The sequence below is a fragment of the Bison bison genome, unplaced genomic scaffold (genome assembly GCF_000754665.1).
Source record: "Bison bison bison isolate TAMUID 2011002044 unplaced genomic scaffold, Bison_UMD1.0 scf7180017851016, whole genome shotgun sequence".
Taxonomy (NCBI): Eukaryota; Metazoa; Chordata; class Mammalia; order Artiodactyla; family Bovidae; genus Bison; species Bison bison.
In genome coordinates, this window is record NW_011481589.1 from 956,683 (window position 1) to 977,382 (window position 20,700).

Below are 20,700 nucleotides of genomic sequence, written 5' to 3' on the forward strand. Positions count from 1 at the left end.
CGTCACTATCTCCTGGAGTTTGCCCAAGTTCATGTCCACTGAATCAGTGATACTATTCAACCATCTCATCCTCTGTTTCCCTCTTCTCCTTCTGCCCTCATTCTTTCCCAGCATTAAGGTCATTTCCAATGAGTCAGCTGTTTGTATCAGGTGATCAAAGTATTGGAGCTTCAGCTTCAGCATCAGTCCTTCCAACAAGTATTCAGTGTTGATTTCCTCTACGACTGACTGGTTTGATCTCCTTGTTGTCCAAGGGACTCTCGAGAATCTTCTCAGCTTCTCTGGTGGCTCAGACAATAAAGAACCTGCCTGCAATGCAGGAGACCCCAGTTTGATCCCTAAATTGGGAAGACCTCCTGGAGAAGGGAATGGCTACCCACTCCAGTATTCTTGCCTGGAGAATTGCATGGACAGAGGAGCTGGGCCAGGCTACAGTCCATGGGGTCGAAAAGAGTCAGATACAACTGAGCAACTAATATCTGAATCCCATGTTTACTGCAGCATTATTCACATCAACCAAGATATGGAAACAACCCAAATGTCCATTGATTTAGACAGATGAAGAGAAAGTGGTATAAACATGCAGTGGAATATTATTCAGCCTTAAAAAAGGAGATTTTGCCATTTGTAACAACATGGATGATGAATCTGGAAGACATTATCCTAAGTGAAATAAGCCAATAATATTACTGCACAATTCTATTTATATGAGATATCTAAAATAGTCAAATAAAAGCAGAAAATACAACAGTGGTTTCCAGGGGCTGAGGGGAGAGGAGAGGAGGACTTGATGAAATTGCTATAATGTTTCAGTTATACAAGGTGCAAGTTCTAGAGATCTGCTGTAAAACATAATACCTGCAAGTGAGCAGAACTGTAGTATTAACTTAAAATTTTTAAGAGGGCAAACCTTATGTTAACTGCTCTTACTATTGAAAAAAAGGGAGGGGGTAAGAGTGCACAAGGAAACTTTGGAGTTGAATAAGTCTATCATCTTGATTGTGCTGATGGTTTCAGAGGTATTTGCATGTGTCCAAACCCATCAAATTATAGACATTAAATATGTACAGGTTTTTGTATAACAATTACATCTTTTGGGTTAAAAAAAAAACCCAAAGACTTATAAGGCCTCCAAGGCCCAACACAAGCTAGCCCTCCCACTAACTCCAGCTTCATCTCTGACCACTCTCCCGCTCAGTCCCACTGGCCTTCTTCTATCCCTGGAATGTGCCAAGCATACCCCTGCCTCAGGGTTTCTGCACTTGCCTTCCCTTCTGCCTGGGATCCTCTTCCTCCAAATACCCTATACCTCCTTTAGAATTTTACTGAAAAGTGCCCTGTTCGGTGAAGTTCACCCTGACCACCTTGATTAAATTTATAAAAAGCCCACCTATCCTAGCCTATCCCCCTTACCTGCTTCATATTCCTCTGGAGTACTTACCATCACAGGACATACTGCATATTTATTTATTGCCAGTCTCCCTCCTTAAATCTAGGGGAATGTGGGAAAGAGGATTCCATTTCTTACTTTCACTGCTGTGTCTGTAGCACCTGAAACAATGCTTGGTGCACACAATGTAAATATTGCTGAATGAATGAATGAGTAAATAAACGAACAAACGTATAGAAGTTTGTTGTGGCTGGAAAGGATACAGCAAGTGGGAGGCGGAGCAGAGGCAAGAGCTGTGACTGGGAGATGTGGGAGGATTTCAGTCACCTCACAGAAAGAACATCCTACAAAGCACATGGCAACTGACCCTATCTCTTAATATCTGCCCTCATTTCAGCTTATGAGAGCCGCCTCTTGCTTGGACTATCTCTATTACACCCTCCCCTCTTGCCGTACCCTGCAATGCCCCCCACCTTCCTCCCAGAGGTCTTTCTTACCCACTTTATGTACTGAACTCTCCCTTTCCTACATGCCACTGCATACACTCAGCACCACAGTTTATTTTATTAATATTAAAATGTTAAGGGTTACCAATTGTATTGATACAACTGAAAAGCAAAAGAGAGCAAGCACTTAAATACGATCTATGGTAACAGAAAAGAATACTGCAGAGAGTTGTTTAAAGACCACATCAAGCTGTCCACATCACTAATTCCCAGTGTTTCACAATTTGTAAAATACATAGCAGCGGCTCAGTGGTAAAGAATCTGCCGCCAATGCAGGTTTGATCCCTGGGTTGGGAAGATCCCTGGAGAAGGAAATGGCAACCCACTCCAGTATTCTTGCCTGAAAAACCCCACAGACAGAGAAGACTGGCAGGGGGTCCATGGGGTTGCAAACAGTCAGACATGACTCAGTGACTAAAACAAATAAAAACAAACAAAATATATAGCGACATATCCCTGTAAGACACAAATAACTTCTCCCCGAGTTAGGGCAGTAACACAAAGCTGCTGACCCAAAAGTTCAAGCGTGTGCAGCAAATGTCTTGGCTACTTCTTTCCTACAGCTATACAATTAAAAATTATACAAGGAACTGTGTGGTTAGGGGAGGAAAACCAAAATAGTATTGTGCTCATTAAATAAAGAAAAGTCCTGAGGAAAAATTATCAGCAACACACATTTTAGCGCTTAATGGTCTTCTGAATTGTTTTCTCTTCCCAACTAAAATGCATGTGCCATTAGGGCAGGGCTCTGACAAAGCAGTCAGCCATCACCACCACTCAGCTTGAGAGTCAGAGAAAGCATTCAGGTAGATGTTCCTCAACTCCTAAAAAGGATGCAGAATCAGCTCAGATCACATTCAGACTTTCAGTTGCCACAAATCAATCCTTGAGAGTAACAGAGTTAATAAGAACAAGGCTACCAACTAAGGACCATTTACTATGTACCAGCCACTAGGCTAAGCATTATCTCATATTATTCTCTCAACAACACAAAGCAGTTGTTACTAAAATTATCCGTATTTTAGAAAGAGGAAAGTGGAGTACAGGGAAATAATGGGACTTGAACTAGGTGATGGCAGCAGAAGTGGTTTTGGAGCACAGGTTGCTCCATCCAAAGGCTGTGCCCCTGATCACATGCTGGGCTGCTTCTTGAACAAGTAAATCAATGCAGGGATCTCAGCATGCAGCCGCAGAGTCAAAAACTGAGGTTAGCCTGGACCACAGAGGGAATGAAAGAGACGGAGAGCCCTGCCTCTGAGGATGTTATTATATGCTAGAGCCAACTTTCATTACCATAAAGCCACCTCTTCCATGGAGCCCTCTCTGATGTTCTCAAGTTTAGAAGGAGCACTCCCTCTCTGAACTCTCAAAACTTTCTGTACCTCTCTCAAGGCATCATTAATATTTGCAGCATCGTCGCTATTTGTGTACATTATACCTCTCTTCACACCCGAGCACCACCCTCTCCTTCAAAGGAGGGATACTGTCTCACCAATCCCTGCAGAGCCTACCAGAGCCAGACACACAATATGGGTCCTTGAAAGCAATCGTGATTTTGCACACATCTTTCGCTTGTAAAGATCTTCCCCAACACTAACCTGAAAACCTCTTAACTCAATTGCCAACACCCAGTACAAATGGCCCCTTTTTGTGAAGCCTAAAATAGCTTTCCCAGGCAGAGGTAGTAGCTCCTTTCCTGTGTTCCCGCAGCACTTTCTTCATCCCTTTATATCATTTATTTTGTATTGTAGCTGTTTATTTGCCCTGTTATGACAGTGCCTGGCACATAATAGGCACACATGTTTATTGAGTGAGTGAATGTGCAAATGGCTTATGGGTTACTTCTTTTCCTCCCACGCCAATTTGGGTGGCAGGAAGGCAGTGGTGGGCCCAAAATGTGCAGGCCCCTAGAAGAGCTGATCAGGATTGCTGGTTCACTCTTTTGCAAATTACAAAAGCAGACTATGCTTGCAATTCTGATTTGACCTCCCATAGTCTTTGTTGTGATTTTAAAAATCAGATTAAACTTCCCTAGCAGCTGGTTCCTACCGGCTTTGGGAAGATGAAAGTGTCAACATGTCTCTGCAGCCACACCAGGAAATTTGCTGCCTAGAAAAGTCGATTCTGAATATCATAAGAGCTAAGTAGGGAATGTTGTACTCAGCAATGTCTCCATATTCCTGAAGCCACAGGGACCTGTCACAGCCCTCATGTTCCCGTTCAGCCTCCAGCCTCTTCTGTGCTGCCCATCGGTCTCTCTATGGGTCTGCATTATGTTCTGGTGGCCAGATTTCAACTTCCTGAAGGTGGCATTAAGGACCCTGAAATGGGCCCTTAGTAAAGTCCTCTCTCTCTGGACCTCAGCCTCCTCGTGTCTAAACTGAGACTGAGATGTGATAAGCTCCGAGCTCACAGGCTTGGCACCAAACAAGATGGCAGGCGTTCTCAGCAGGAAGTCTGAGCCTAAGCCACAGACAGGACCTGTTTCAGGGAGTTAGCAGAGGGGGCTCTCATTAGAGACGAGGGAACCCGAGTCAGAGCCCTGAAAAAAGGGGAGGATTTATAATATGTCTTTTCCATGTTACTAATAGATGCTGTAGTAGTCAGAATAATGGTCCCTGAAAGATATCCATGTCTTAATCCCCAGAACCTGTGAATATATTACCTTGCATGGGAAAAGGGACTTAGAAAATGTGATTAAGGTTCTAAAATGGGAAAGATTATCTCAATCATTCAGGTGAGCCCAAGGTAATCATATGGGTCATTATAAGAGAAAGGCAGGAAGTCAGAGAGAGAGACAGAGGTTGACAAAATTTACACAGCTGGCTAAAAGACGGAGGAAGGGATTGTGTGGCACAGTGCCCCTTCCCCCAAAGTCACCACCAACACAACAAAACAACTTGAATAACGGAGGTATACACAAGCACCACAGTGACTGAGGATTTCAGAGGCGGGAGGTCAGAGAAAGCAAAAGAGGGTGGAGAACAGCAATTCCAGGACAAGCCCGGGAGTGAGGACAGTGATCTTTAAATCCTTCACAAGACACAGAATTCTTGAACTCTCGACAGAAAAATGCTGGGCCAGCCAGTCCATTTCTCAGTCTCTAAATAAGTAATCCCAGACACAAGAGACACACCTATTTTTAAGTCTTCCTGACAAGAAGGTCACCAAAAAAAAAAGCCTCGCTAGTGGGAGTGAGAAAGAGGACATCCTGGCCTTCCACAGTGGAGGACCCTTCCATTGCATACCCTGACAGAGACCAGGCCTGGAGTGAGCCTTTTAAATTGTGAATAGAATTGAGCCTGAGCCCCACTTGCAAGCTGGGGACGAGACCCAAGTCACAGTTTAGTGATTCCTGAGCTCAGCACCTCAGTGCTAGAGTTTGAAATAAGTTGATTTTTTTTTTTTCCTCATGGCCCTTATCACAGATGAAATTAGATATTTTTCATTCATATACTTAGAGTCTACTTTGGCCACCTGATGCAGAGTTGACTCACTGGAAAAGACCCTGATGCTGGGAAAGATTGAAGGTAGGAGGAGAAGGGGACGATAAAGAATGAGATGGTTGGATGGCATCACCGACTCGATGGACATGAGTTTGAGCAATCTCCGGGAGTTGGTGATGTACACAGAAGCCTGACATGCTGCAATCCACGGGGTTGCAAAGAGTCAGACAGGACTGAGCGACTGAACAATGATACTTAGTGTCTATCTCCCCTACTTCAATGAAAACTCCAAGAGAGTAGAAAGAGTATTTCCCCACAGCTAGCACAGTGCCTAGCACAGAGGGAGTACCAGATAAATGTCTACTGAATGGATAAAAGAATGGAGTTTACTGTTTGGCTCTGCACAAGTAATTTGACATCTCTGGGCTCAACCACCTATATTGGTGGGGTATATATATATACATCCCTGGTGGCTCAGACAGTAAAGAATCTGCCTGCAATGCAGGAGACCTGGGTTCGATCCCTGGGTTGGGAAGATCCCCTGGCGGAGGGCATGGCAAGCCACTTCAGTATTCTTGCCTGGAGAATCCCATGGACAGAGGAGCCTGGCCGGCTAAAGTTCATGGGATTGCCAAGAGTCAGACAAGACTGAGCAACTAAGCATAGATACATATAATTTGATTTCTTTTTGGCTGTGCTGGGTCTTTATTGCTGCATGGGCTGTTGTGATGAACAGGGGCTACTCTAGTTGTGGTGCATGGGCTCCTCACTGCAGCGGCTTCTTTTGTGGCAGAGCAGAGGCTGTAGGGCGTGTGGGCTTCAGCATTTGCGGCTCGCAGGCTCTCGAGCATAGGTTCAGTAGTTGTGGTGCACAGGCTTAGTTCCCTGTAGCTTGTGAGATCTTCCCGGATCAGAGATCAAACCCATATCTTCCTGCCCTGGCAGGTGGATTCTTTATCACTGAGCCACCAGAAAAGCCCAACCACCCATTCTTTAAGGAGATAACTACCTCCTTGGGTCAGAGGGAAGATGTGAAGACACAAAGAATGATTCAAAGCACATATAGGGAGAATTCACATGGCTGACAATATCCATAATCCCAATCTACTCAAAGCATCACAATTCTCCTTGGACTTTACTTTCTATGTCTTCCCTTGAACTTCACAACATCCCATGAGGCAAGAAGAGAGAGGATTATTTTCTCCTTTTGATCTTTGGGGACACAGGCCCATGGAGGGGAAGAGTTACTCCAGATCACACAATGACCACACTGCAGGGCAGAGCCAGGACTAAAACCCAGGATTCCTGGGTTGGCTCCATCATGTCACAGACCCCCAGATTCTTCCCTTCCCTCAGACCCAATAGCCCTCACAATGGGCTCTACATGGAGGCAGTGGAAGGCCAACTTCCACCCTTCTCTTCCCACAGGTCCCCAGGGGTTGCTTGGCAACTAGCACCTGAGCAGTAAGTGGCCTCTAGTCGGGTCTGTTGCTGTGCAGTTACCAATTCTCCCTCCTCCCTCCACACCTGTGCATGCTCTCACTCTCTATTAATGAGATTTCTCCCCTACCCTTACCTCCTCAGTCAGATTATCTTCTCTAGTCGGCAATAATTAACCTTTCCGGACACAGAAGAGGCTCTCAAGGACTTATATGGTAGGGACGCTGGGAAACAAGGCACCACCAGTACCCTCACGATCCCCCAGAGGTGGTAGAAACTCCTTTTGTGAATGGTCCTGCTCAGCAATATTAACCTCCTCTTCTTCCCTCTCCACCTTCCACCCTGACAATGGCTTTTTGAAATCCCCTGGGAGAGACTGAATGAGCTTGAGAAATTTAATTGAACGCTTCATACAGTGCTAATGAATCCCTGGATGCTGTTCCAGCACTTCTGGAACCACAGGTGGGAAACCTTGGGAGGGAAGTCAGTTATTGTCTGCATGAGCGGCAGGAGCAGAGAGAGGACAGAACCTAACTTTTACTGTATTCTTAGTATGTGCCAGGCACAATACTATGTTATCACGTATAGCTTCCCCTCAACAAACCTGTGAGACCTTTACAGTTGAGGATATTATCTACTCATAGAAGTGGAGTGACTTGCCAAAGCCTATATATCTGCCTGCTTCAATACACAAAAGATATTAAAATACATTACAATGACAAAGGCAATATTCAAATGCTTACATTTTAATGCATTTATGAACAGTACAGAAATGTTTATTTTCTGCTACAGAAAGTACATATGCATACAAACATACACACACAAAAAAATCTTTGCTAATTTTTTTTTAGCAAAAGCAATGTGCTTATGTCAGATCATATTTGATTGTCATTGATTTTACCTCAAAACGTGGCTAACATTGAACTTGTGCTAGGTGTTGGGGAAACATGTCTAGCCATTTTCTGTGCTCACTTGCTGCTGCTGCTGCTGCTAAGTCGCTTCAGTCGTGTCCGACTCTGTGCGACCCCATGGATGGCACCCCACCAGTCTTCCCTGTCCCTGGGATTCTCCAGGCAAGAACACTGGAGTGGGTTGCCATTTCCCTCTCCAATGCATGAAAGTGAAAAGTGCTCACTTAGGCTCACTATAATTAGTATAGTCCTCAATCAGAAGCTTCTTTGTGGGTTTCTTTTAAAGCTACATATATATCATGGGGGTTCATTTCATTAAAAATAGATAGTACAATCAATAAACCCACTTAATGAGGCACAGGAAAACTGCAAAAGCTCATAATGGGCTGAAAATGAATAAAAGAGTGAGGGAGCCGCCACTGCCAATCCCTTAGAAGGACAGACTTGTCTCCTTCCACCTGAAGAGTGTTTGAGTGTAGAATATAGACTGTCTCCTTCTACCTGAAGAGTATTTGAGTGTAGGATATACGATCATCTAATGTGGAGATCAAATGAAGACATCTGTGTCAATCCATATAGCAAATATTAGTATACACTGATTTTGTATTCAAAGATAATAAACTCTAGTAAGTTTCTTCAGCTCCCTAAGGAATAATCAGGCATGTAGCCTCTGACCCATGTCAAGAACCTTTTATTTGTTGTCTAAGGTCTCTCTCCAGAGAAGCAATGGCACCCCACTCCAGTACTCTTGCCTGGAAAATCCCATGGACGGAGGAGCCTGGTAGGCTGCAGTCCATGGGGTCGAAAAGAGTCGGACACGACTGTGTGACTTCACTTTCACTTTTCACTTTCATGCATTGGAGAAGGAAATGACAACCCACTCCAGTGTTCTTGCCTGGAGAATCCCAGGGACGGGGGAGCCTGGTGGGCTGCCGTCTGTGGGGTCGCACAGAGTCAGACACAACTGGAGCAACTTAGCAGCAGCAGCATTAAGATCTCTCTAACCCCCAAACTGCCACCCGACAGCCTCTCCAGCAAATTTCTCTTGGCATCCCCTCCCGGCACTTTCTCGGCCTTGCTCCATTTTCACTGGATTGCTCGCCATGCCCCAAATATCCTGTGCTTTCAGCCCCCTCTGTGCACCCGCTGCAGGGAGGACGTCAGGCTACACAAATGGAAGCACCGGCACATAATAGGCACTTAATAAATGCTGATTGATCCTCACCATGAGGTAGTTAAACTAGATCAGTGGTTCTTCAATTTTAGCCTACCTCAAAACACCCGGATGGTTTGTTATAGCACATTATTCGGCTATACCCTAGAGTTCCTGATTTTCTGGCTGTGAGGAGGGACCTGAGATTCTGCATCTCTAACAAATTCCTAATGGTGCTGATGCTGTTGATCTGGACACCACACTTCTAGAACCAATGAACTAAATGGCCTGCATAGTTTCTCCCATTTCCAATGGTTTATGATTCCTTGATGCTTTTAATAGAGAATAAATAAACAAAATAAACTTTTATCTGTATATAAATTAATACTTAATATGACCACAAACGGAAACATGGGCTCTATAATACTTAACGGACACAGTGTAGAGAAAAAAAACTCATACTTTAGAATCAGAAGATCTGCGTTGGAATCTCACTTTGTAGCTGTGTGGTCAACTTAAGGTAAATTAATTATGCTCTGAATATCTGTCCCATGGGGTTGTGAGATACTATTAATACATGGGAAAAATTGTAAAACAAAAAGCACTATACGGATTATACTAATAACATATATGTACAATGTATTAATGTTGAGTGGACTGATAATAAATAATACATTTTGAATACTTTAAATCACAGATTTTTAAAATTTCCAATCTCAATGCTAATTCATTATCAAAAAGTATATGATGTACATGCTGCTATTATCATCTCAAATATGTATATATTTTATTAGTACACTGGTAAATACCAATAATAGTAGCTGTGGTAGCCAGTTTCCAAGATGGTCCCCAATAATCCTCACCTCCCAGGATTCATACTTTTGTATAGGTTCCTTCTACACTGAATTAGTGACCAATAGCATACTCTAATTAGAGACATCACCACTTTCAATTTGGTTTCTTGGATCTCTCCCCCTAGGACAAGCTAGCTCCATGTCATTAAGACATTGTATGAAGAGAGCCATGTAGGAAGGAACAAAGGTCTCCTACTAAAGCCCAGTGCCAGACACATGAGTAAGCCACCTTGGAAAGGAATCTTCCAGGTCCACTCAAGCCTTCAGATGACTGCAACCCAAACCAACATCTGCCAGCAACCTCATAATAGATTGCAAGCCAGAAACCAAGCCACTCCCAAATATTCAATCCATAGAACTGTGTGTTAATGAATTATTGTTTTAAGCCATCAAGTTTTAAGGTGATTACACAGTGATAGATTATGGACACAGTAACTAACATTTACTGTACATTTATTATGTTCCAGGAACTATGCTAAGCACTCACCAACCCTATGATATAGATGTCATTATAATCCCCGAAGAGGAAAGCCTGGCCTAGAGAGGTTAAGTAACTTAGTCCAGGTTCCATGACTAGTAATTGGCAAAACTTAAATCTGAATCCAGGCCTATAACTCCAAAGCCCAGACTCTTGGTCGCTTATCTGTATAATCCAGGATAAAACCTCTTGGACAGTTAAGCAGCAGAAGCAACTGAGTCCCCAGATGAGAGCAAACGTATAAAATCAGCAAGGGACAGTCCAGGGGCCAGACATGCAATAGCACTGGGGCCTAACGTCATAAACCCCAGCAAAGTTCTAAACTGGCCCCACTGCCCAGCCGTTGTACTAGCAAGCGAGTCAGCTCTCGGGACACTTCTGCCCAAGATGCCCAGGACTCACCCAAATCTGCAGCTTCACTCGCTTCTCGTGGCGGTAGACTGTCTTCACCTTAAAGTCGATGCCCACGGTGCTGACGAAGGCTGGGGTGAAGGTGTCATCGGCATAGCGGAAGAGGAAGGAAGTTTTGCCGACACTGCTGTTGCCAATGATGAGCAGTTTGAACATGTAGTCAAAATTCTGGTCAGAAGCATCTTTGACTCCGGCTTTACCATCGGTCACTGAAGCCATCTGCAGGAGAGACCTGTGGTCACTCAGGAACACATCTCCAGTGTCACTCTGAGTCACCTAACTTTTAATGGTCACACACCCATTCACACACTCACTCCCCACCCCAGCATCACTGAGGAAATACACTACTCAGAATCACCCCCGCACTGAACCTGCCCCAAATGTTATCTCAGGATTGGGGTGGAACCCAGGATTGGGGTGGAACCAGCTCCTCCCAAATATTCCTTCAGCAAATATTTACTGAGCACACTGTTCTGAGTCAAGTACTGTGCTGGGCACAAAGAATACAAATATGAATCAGACATGGTGTCTGACCTCTGAGTGGCCGCAGATTAGAGTAAAAACTCAAACACAAAGTAACAAAGCAGAGGATAAGTGATAAGACAGAGGGAAGCCTTGGCTGAGGAAGCTCACCAGAAGCACCTAACCTTCTGAAGACATGGTGGTCAAGGAGAGGTTCCTGTAGGAGACAGCTCCTAAGCTGAGTTTTGGAGTGGCTAGAGGGAGGAAGGTCAAGACAGCAAATGTTTGAACATTCCAGGAAAAGCCAACACAGGGCTCTCATTCTCCTGTTTCAAAAACATTTATGGCTCCCTATAGTTCTAAAGATCAAGCCCAAACTTTTCAACTTGACAAAGAACCAACCAACCAAAGAATAAATTCTCTAAATTTTACCTTCCCCTAAGGCTTCTCCCTACCAACCTGTGCTACTTTTTATAGAATTATGCTGCTGTTGTGGTGGTTTAGTTGCTAAATCATGTCTAACTCTTTTGCAACCCCACAGACTGTAGCCCACCAGGCTCCTCTGTCCATGGGATTTCCCAGGCAAGAATACTGGAGTGGATTGTCATTTACTTCTCCAGGGGATCTTCCCAACCCAGAGATCAAACCCGTGTTTCCTGCATTAGCAGGTGGATTCTTTATCACTGAGCCACCAGGGAAGCCCATACCAAATTATACTCCACTCCAAATACGCTGTTATTTCTTGCTTCTGTCCCTTTAGCTCTGTATTCTTTCTGCCCACAATACTCTTCTGCTTCAAATAAACTCCTGTTCAACCTCGCAGATCCATGTGAAGGTTCACCTCCCCTGGGCAGGGCAGAGGATGCACTCCTGGCCCTAGGCTCCCAGTGCGCTCCAATAGCACTTGTATCATTTCAGAACTGTTTACTATTCCAGCTTCTCCTTTAGACCAAGCATCTTGGACCTAATGTATTTCATTTCTTAATGTATTTCTCTAGTTTCAGCACAAGTCCTAGTATGTAATCAGCACTCAGTAAATGTATACTGAATTAATAAAAGTCACATCACCACTCTGGGGCCCAATCTCATAATCTGGAAAATGGGGAGAACAATTTCTGCCCTGCTTTTCTCACAGGGCTATTACAGGACTCAAATGAGAAAACAAGGAGTAAGATCTTCATAAGCTGGTAAATCCCAACAGGTGTGAATATAAGTTATTATTATTCCAAATCCTTCAAAGCCTAGTTCCTTCATTTATTTACCTGTTGATTTGTTCATTCATTCCTCTGGCAAGTATTTATTACATGCCAGACCTTCCCTGAGACCTCAGCACTCACAGTCCCGCCACTATCCTCTCCTTTTCTAGAATGATTTGAGTCTGAAAGCCATCCATAATCGAGCACTTGGTCCCATAGTCTTACTTGCTTTTTTATTTCTTTTTCTGCAGGGACCCTACTTCTTCACCTGCCATCACTCCTTCTGCTTAACACTGGGTACTCAGGAGGGTGGGGTGTGTAGTCAAGAGGAGGGCAGAAGGACAGCCCTGACATAAGATGTCCAGAGTGTCATCCTCTTTAGGAATTCCTGCCTTTTCCTCAAAAGAAAAGAAAGAGAGATGGATTTATCTCTCTGGGCCTCTCAGTTGAGCTATAAAGATAAGAAGCTGACAAATGCAGAAGGTGAAAAGCTCTCTTGAAGAAAAGCCAGATGAATATGTATGATTATTAGCAGCCCTTAATAATACTTCCTTAAATAGGCCACCACAAACCTTCAGTGGCCTCTTCTCTTTTTCTCCCAGCTCTCAAGGCTTTATTGGGACCTACACGCCCACCACTGTATCAGTCTGCCCCTTGGCAAGGCTCACTAGGCAGGTGTGGAACATGCCCAGGACACTTGGAGACTCAGACATAGCATTTACACGAAAGAAAAAGGTGAGACTGGAGGGGAACAATTGGCCTGATCCAACTGGAGAAGGAAATGGCAACCCACTCCAGTGTTCTTGCCTGGAGAATCCCAGGGACGGGGGAGCCTGGTGGGCTGCCGTCTATGGGGTTGCAGAGTCGGATAGGGACTGAAGCGACTTAGCAGCAACTGTCTCATAGCCCGAACTTTTCAGTTTTTCATTGCACAAGATGCAGAGCTCATTTCTAGAACTGGCAAGTCAAAGGAATTATGCTTTTTTTCTATCCAAGACAAGGGAAGCAATCACGACCTCACACCATCCTCCGCTCTGCTACCGGTCATCTTTGTTTGTTTACAAGAGAAAATTTCACCTTTGAAAGTATATATCCATTATTAAATGTTAGGGAAAAACACAAGACTATAAAAAAGAAAAATTTTAAATTACTAGATACCCCATCCACTCAGAAACTGCCATCGTTAATATTTGAAGTACATTTCCTTCTTTATTTTTTCACACACCAGAGTATCATCTATTTTGAAATGATATCCTATTATTTAACTTAAACAGTATATATATTGTGGTATACCTGGCCTTAATATCAGTAAATACTTGTTAAGTACTCGTTATTTTCCATGAGGGACATGGTGGTGACAATAACCATGTAACAGTTACCATTTATTGAGTGCTGCTGCTGCTGCTGCTAAGTCACTTCAGTCGTGTCCAACTCTGTGCGACCCCAGAGACAGCAGCCCACCAGGCTCCCCCGTCCCTGGGATTCTCCAGGCAAGAACATTGGAGTGGGTTGCCATTTCCTTCTCCAATGCATGAAAGTGAAAAGTGAAAGTGAAGTCGCTCAGTTGTGTCCGACTCTTAGCGACCCCATGGACTGCAGCCCACCAGGCTTCTTCATCCATAGGATTTTCCAGGCAAGAGTACTGGAGTTGGGTGCCATCACCTTCTCTGATTTATTGAGTACTGTGATATAATAAAAGATACGTATTTGGTCTGGGTACCTGGTTCCAGGCAGAGCTCCTAAAGCCTTTGGAATCTCTGGAAGTGCAAGTGATTAAGTGTCTTGTTGTATGCTAATGAGATGACTGGTGACTGGGACTCCAGGACAACCTCAGAGTAGGGGCTTGTTGCCAGAGGAACCAACCACACAGTTAGAGGATTGGAACTTTCAGCATCACCTGCTAACCTCTGGCGAGGGTAGAAGGGATGGAGATCAAGCTGATGACTAAAGGCCAATGACTTAATCAATCATGCCTGCAGGAACGAAGTCTTCGTAAACAACCCTATCCAAATGGGGTGGACATCTTCCAGGCTGGTGATGACATTGATGTGTTGGAAGGGTGGCACACCTGGAGAGGCCATGTAAGCTCCAAGACCTCCCTTTCCCCATACCCTGCCCTATGCATCTCTTCCACCTGGCTGTTCCTAAGTCGTATCCTTTTACACTTTTGTAATAAACCAGCGTATGCATTACTCTTTATATATATATATAAATAATATATATTGAAAACATTTATATTACACTAAAAATAATTCAAACTTTACAATTTGCAAGTTATCATATAGTAAAATTACTATTATTTTATCACCATTTGTCATTTGCATTATTTTCTTAACTTTCAGCATAAAAAGTAAAGTAATATGGAACCTAAAGGTTTACAGTGAAAAGTAAGTCTTGCTTCCACCCCTGATTCCCAATCTCTAGTTCCTCTCCCCTGAGGCAAACATGTTAACAATTTATGTATCCTTCAAAGATAGTCTTTGCATATATAAACATAGAAGTCTATTCATACTTCATATATATATATATATATATAAATGACAGCATACCATACTCTCGAGTCTATATCTTCCATGTGTATTTTAGTAGCTGAGATCTTTAGTTTTGTATCCTACTCCTTTTCACTTAACATTATATCATAAACATCTTACTGAGACTTTAAAAATTCTTGTAAATATCATTTCAATTGACTACACCTTATTTAGCCCTATGGTTGTATCACATGACCAATTCTTTAAAGTTGTATATTTATTTTTCTGTTCTCGATTATTATAAATTAAGTTAGAGTGACCATTTCTTTACATAAATATTTGTTCTCTTTCCTATTTACTTCTTTATTATGCCCATCCTTGCATGAAATGTTCCCTTGATATCTTGAATTTTCTTGAGGAGATCTCTAGTCTTTCCCATTGTATCATTCTCCTCCTATTTCTCAGCAATGTTTATTGAAAAGTTATACTCTGCTATACTCTGGAACTCTGCACTCAGTTGGGCATATCTTTCCTTTTCTCCTTTGCCTTCCACTTCTCTTCTTTCCTCAGCTATTAGTAAAGCATCTTCAGACAACCACTGTGCCTATTTGCATTTCTTTTTCTTTGAGATGGTTTTGGTCACTGTTACAAGAAGAGGTGGCAAGAGTACACGGAAGAACTATACAAGAAAGGTCTTAATGACCCAGATAACCATGATGGTGTGGTTATCACTCACTTAGATCCAGACATCCTGAAATGTGAAGTGAAGTGTGTCTTAAGAAGCATTACTATGAACAAAGTTAGTGGAGGTACTGGAATTCAAGCTGAGCTTTTTAAAGTCCTAAATGATGATGCTGTTACAGTGCTGTACTCAATATGTCAGCAAATTTGGAAAACTCAGCAGTGGCCCCAGTACTGGAAAAAGTCAGTTTTCATTCCAATCCCAAAGAAAGGCAATGCCAAAGAATGTTTAAACTACCATATAATTACTCTCATTTCACATGCTAGCAAGGTTATGCTCAAAATCCTTCAAGATAGGCTTCAGCACTACATGCATGGAGAACTTCCAGATGTACAAGTTGGGTTTCAAAGAGGCAGAGGAACCAGAGATCAAATTCCCAACATTCGTTGCATCATGGAGAAAGCACAGGAATTCCAGAAAAACATCTACTTCTGCTTCATTAAGACTGTGCTAAAGCCTTTGACTGTGTGGATCACAACAAACTATGGAAAATTCTTAGAGATGGGAATACCAGACCACCTTATCTGCCTCCTGAGAAACTTGTATGTGGGTCAAGAAACAGTTCGGACCAGACATGGAAATACTGACTCGTTCAAAATTGAGAAAGGAGTACAGTAAGGCTATATATTGTTACCCTGCTTATTTAACTTATATACAGAGTACATCATGCAAAATGCTGGGTTGGATGAATCACAAGCTAGAATCAAGATTGCCAGGAGAAACAGCAACAACCTCATATATGCACATGATACCACTCTAATGGCAGAAAGTGAAAAGGAACTAAAGAGCCTTTTGATGCGGGTGAAAGAGGAAAGTGAAAAAGCTGTCTTAAAACTCAACATTCAAAAAACTATCCAGTTCCAACACTTCATGGCAAATAGAAGGGGGAAAAGTAGAAGCAGTGACAGATTTTATTTTTTTGGACTCCAAAATCACTGCAGACAGTGATTACAGGATGAAATTAAGAGATGCTTGCTCCTTGGAAAGAAAGCTACAATAAAACTAGATAGTATATTAAAAAGCAGAGACATCACTTTATCAACAAAGGTCTGTATAGTCAAAGTTATGATTTTTTCATTAGTCATGTACTGATGTGAGAATTAGACCATAAAGAAGGCTTGCTGCTGCTACTGCTGCTGCTAAGTCGCTTCAGTCGTGTCTGACTCTGTGCGACCCCATAGACGGCAGCCCACCAGGCTTCCCATCCCTGGGATTCTCCAGGCAAGAACACTGGAGTGGGTTGCCATTTCCTTCTCCAATGGATGAAAGTGAAAAGTGAAAGTGAAGTCGCTCAGTCGTATCTGACTCTTAGCGACCCCATGGACTGCAGCCTACCAGGCTCCTCTGTCCATGGGATTTTCTAGGCAAAAGTACTGGAGTAGGGTGCCATTGCCTTCTCCAAAAGAAGGTTTAGCACCAAAGAATTGATGCTTTTGAACTGTTGTGCTGGAAAAGACTCTTGAGAGTCACTTGGACAGCAAGGAGATCAAGCCAGTCAATCCTAAAGGAAATCAAGCCTGAATATTCACTGGAAGGACTGATGCTGAAGCTGAAGCTCTGATACTTTGGCCTCCTAATGGGAAGAGCTGACTCACTGGAAAAGATTCTGATGCTGGGAAAGATTTAAGGCAAAAGCAGAAGGGGATGACAGAGGATGAAATGGTTAGATAGTACCACCAACTCAACAGACATGAATTTAAGCAAACTCTGGGAGATAGTAGGGGACAGAGGAGCCTGGTGTGCTGCAGTCCACGAGGCAGCAGAGAGTCGGACATGACTTAGCAACTGAACAACACAACAATTTATTTCCTTAGGAGAGATCTCCAGAAGTGAGAAGAGAGAGATCTCCTGGTCAAAAAATAACTTTACTAAAACACAGATTTAATCCTTACCCATTTCCTTGATCTTATTTTACCCTATAAATAGACCTGGAAGATTAAATTGGAAGGGCAGTGATTACTATTCCCATTGGAGCAAGAAAGGAACTAAGAGCCAGAAGTTACGAGGATCTGCCCAGGACTCATAGCTAACAGCTGAGATTAACTTAGTACCATGCTATAATAAGGACTTCCCTGGTGGCTCAGATGGTAAAGTGCCTGCCTACAATGTGGGAGACCTTGGTTCAATCCCTGGGTCGGGAAGATCTCCTGGAGATGGAAATGGCAACCCACTCCAGTATTCTTGCCTGGAAAATCCCATGGATGAAGGAACCTGGTAGGCTACAGTCCATGGGGTCACAAAGAGTCAGACACGACTGAGCAACTTCACTTTACGCTGTAATAAGGGAAAAGTAAAAATCCCTGCTCTATTCCTTGGCTGAATTCTTGGGTGAGTTATATCAGCTTTCTAAGCCACAGTATTTTTACCTTGAAACCAAGAAAATACCACCTACTTCACTAAGTGATGGTACCAACAGAGTGAACATTTATCATATGTAAATAAGCTGGTGTGGTTTCTTGACCTATGGGAGGTACTCAATAAATATTAATTCACTGGTTTCTTTAATTCACTTCTGTAGTCAAGTGCCCCCTCCCTGATCTGGGCTCCATAATTTGAGCTTATTTGACAATTAACTGTCTATCCCTCCTTCTGGATTCATCTGAGTTTCATTTATCCTTACACCCTGTCAACACTGAACCTAGATTAAATCCTTGGGCATGTTACTCTTTTCTGTAAATGTTTATTGAGCATTTGCCATGTGCCAAACTTTGATGTAAATGTTGTATTATTGGTCTTCATTTTTTGCAAGTGCAGCTGCTTGCACTCTTAGATTTCTGGAATTAGAAGAGATTTTAGAGTGGCAGCTTTATCATAACAAAAAAGTCTGGATCTTGGTCCCAAGCTTTTGCAGTAACTCAGTGTATGAAATTGGACAAGTAACCTAAACTCTGAGCTTCAGTGTCCTCATCTATGATGTGATCACATTACCTACTGCAGAAGGCTGCTATGATTTCAATAAGAAAACGTGTATAAGGGTGCTTCATACGTACAGTGTACGGAAAAAACTATACTGGCCTTGTGTAGAATTAGTAGGTAAAGTGCTTGCCTTTATTAAGCTATGTCTGCCATAGGTGTGAGCCAAGAGTAAAAAAACAGTTTCAGTTCCTGGTCTGACACACTCCCCTCATTTTCAGGGGAAAAAATAATCAAGGCTCCACAAAGAGAACTGATTTGTCAAAGGTCACCCAGCAAGTCAGTTGGAGCATCATTACTAGAACTTCTGTCATCTGATGACTTTCAGATTGCACTGGGCTTAAAGAAAATAAAAACCACATCAATTTTAGTGCATGCATGCTCAGTTGTGTCCGACTCTTTGTGACCTCATGAACTGTAGCCTGCCAGGCTCCTCTGTCCATGAGGTTTTTTTCCTGGCAAGAATACTGGAATGGGTTGCCATGCCCTCCTCCAGGGGATCTTCCTGACCCATGGATCGAACCTGTGTCTCCTGTGACTCCTGCATTGCAGGCGGATTCTTTATCACTGAGCCACTGGGAAAGCCCACAACAATTTTAGGGTGAATAGAAAAGCATCCCAGTGTGGCAGAAATCAAAACCAGTCTTGTAAAGCCATCATCAATCAATTAAAAATAAACAGACATAATTTAAAAAGAAAAGAAGAACATCCCCAGCACCTGAGATCTCTTTCCTAGCATTTGCCATACTCTACTGTCAACCTCTGCTCATGCGCACTCAGTGCAGCTTTCCCAGAAAATGGTGTGAGAACAGGGAGAGGCAGAGAGCTGAGTTCAATTGGAAGATAGATTCAGATGGGAGCCCCCAAGGAGATCTTTTCAAAAGGAAGGCAGGGGCTACACAGACATTCAAAAGAGAGGTAAAAACCACCCCAGCAGGCAGCTGCCAGAGGCAGATCTGAGCAGACAGGTCAATGCAGACTGCATTTGTCAGATAAGCATCAATCAGATCTTCCCTCTCTTTTGTGACAGTCACATAAATGATAGAGCTCTTGCTCTTCGTGACAAGCAATACAGATGAAGGCCCAGGGACCATCCAGGAAGTCATCTCTGGTTCCAGGCTGGGGGGAAGAAGGAAATGGCTCCTAGGAGAACTGGTGTGAAAAATAACACTTGGAGTCTGATCAACTAAGGAAGAGGCCAACTTCAGCCATGAAAGGGGGAAGGAGAGGAGACAGCCCTAAAATGCAGCAAGAGATCAACTGAATACATATAATGGAGAGGTACACAAAGGAAATTCCCTTTGATGGAAAGAGCACAGGATTAAGTCAGAGACACCTGGACTGAGCCCTGGCTCTCTAAGCAATTGTGTAACCTCAGGCAGATCACACCCTGGGTCTCAGTTTCCTTTTCTATAAAATGAGTTAATAAAATGACTTCTGGGCAAACTACCGGAAGAATTAAAACTAGTATATGACAGTGCTTTATAACTCCTTCCCCAAAAAATTTTTTGTCTGTATGCTTCATGTTTTCTTCTACCAAGTCATCCTGGGTAGTGGAAATTGCTTGGGATTCCAAACAAACAGGTTAGATTCAGTTTCCAGGCCCAGCATTTATTAGCTATGAGACCTTGGCAAGAAACTTTGCATGAGTAAGACAGTTTCCTCATTTGTAAAATAACCATTGTTGGGAGGATTACAGTCAATCTTGGTGGCTCAGACGGTAAAGAATCTGCCTGCAATGGGGGAGACCCAGGTTCAATCCCTGGGTTGGGAAGATCTCCTGGAGAAGGGAATGGCTACCCAGTTCAGTACTCTTTCCTGGAGAATTCCATGGACAGAGGAGCCTGGCAGGCTACAGTCCATAGGTTGCAAAGAGTCCAACATGACTGAGCAACTAATACTTTCAGTTCACTCACAATGTTGGTAAGGCATACAGATATGCTGCCATTTGACACATAGCGGGTGCTCAGTAAACGTAATTCTGTCTTCCTATTGGGAGTTAGACAATTGAACATCACCCTGCTATACACAATCTCCTCCCTAAAGCCATACTCCACTCACTTATCTGATTCAACCTTTCTTGAAACCATTCCCCACCACCAGCCCAGCCCAGCCCACCTCCTCATTGTTTCCCTTCATCTCTTAGAGCCACAGAAACAATATTGTAATAGCTATCATTTAGTGAGCACCTAAATGCTAGGCACTCTACCAAGCGTTTTCATTGTATTTCGCCTTGCATACAATAGATGTTTGATAAATGTTCACTTCCTTCTCCAGACTGGAAAGAGTGGTTGATATGACCACTATCATAATGTAGGCTGCCGCTA

The 20,700-nt window shown here is 43.1% G+C and overlaps 1 protein-coding gene across 1 annotated transcript in view; it reads right to left on the reverse strand.

Annotated features, from left to right (window-relative positions):
- The window catches only part of RAB3B (RAB3B, member RAS oncogene family), a 69,345-nt gene that overhangs the window by 46,097 nt on the left and 2,548 nt on the right, over positions 1 to 20,700 (reverse strand). Inside the window, exon 2 of the mRNA XM_010849764.1 lies at positions 10,581 to 10,808. Coding sequence (XP_010848066.1) covers positions 10,581 to 10,808 — 228 coding nt within the window. The remainder of the gene's footprint in view (positions 1 to 10,580; positions 10,809 to 20,700) is intronic.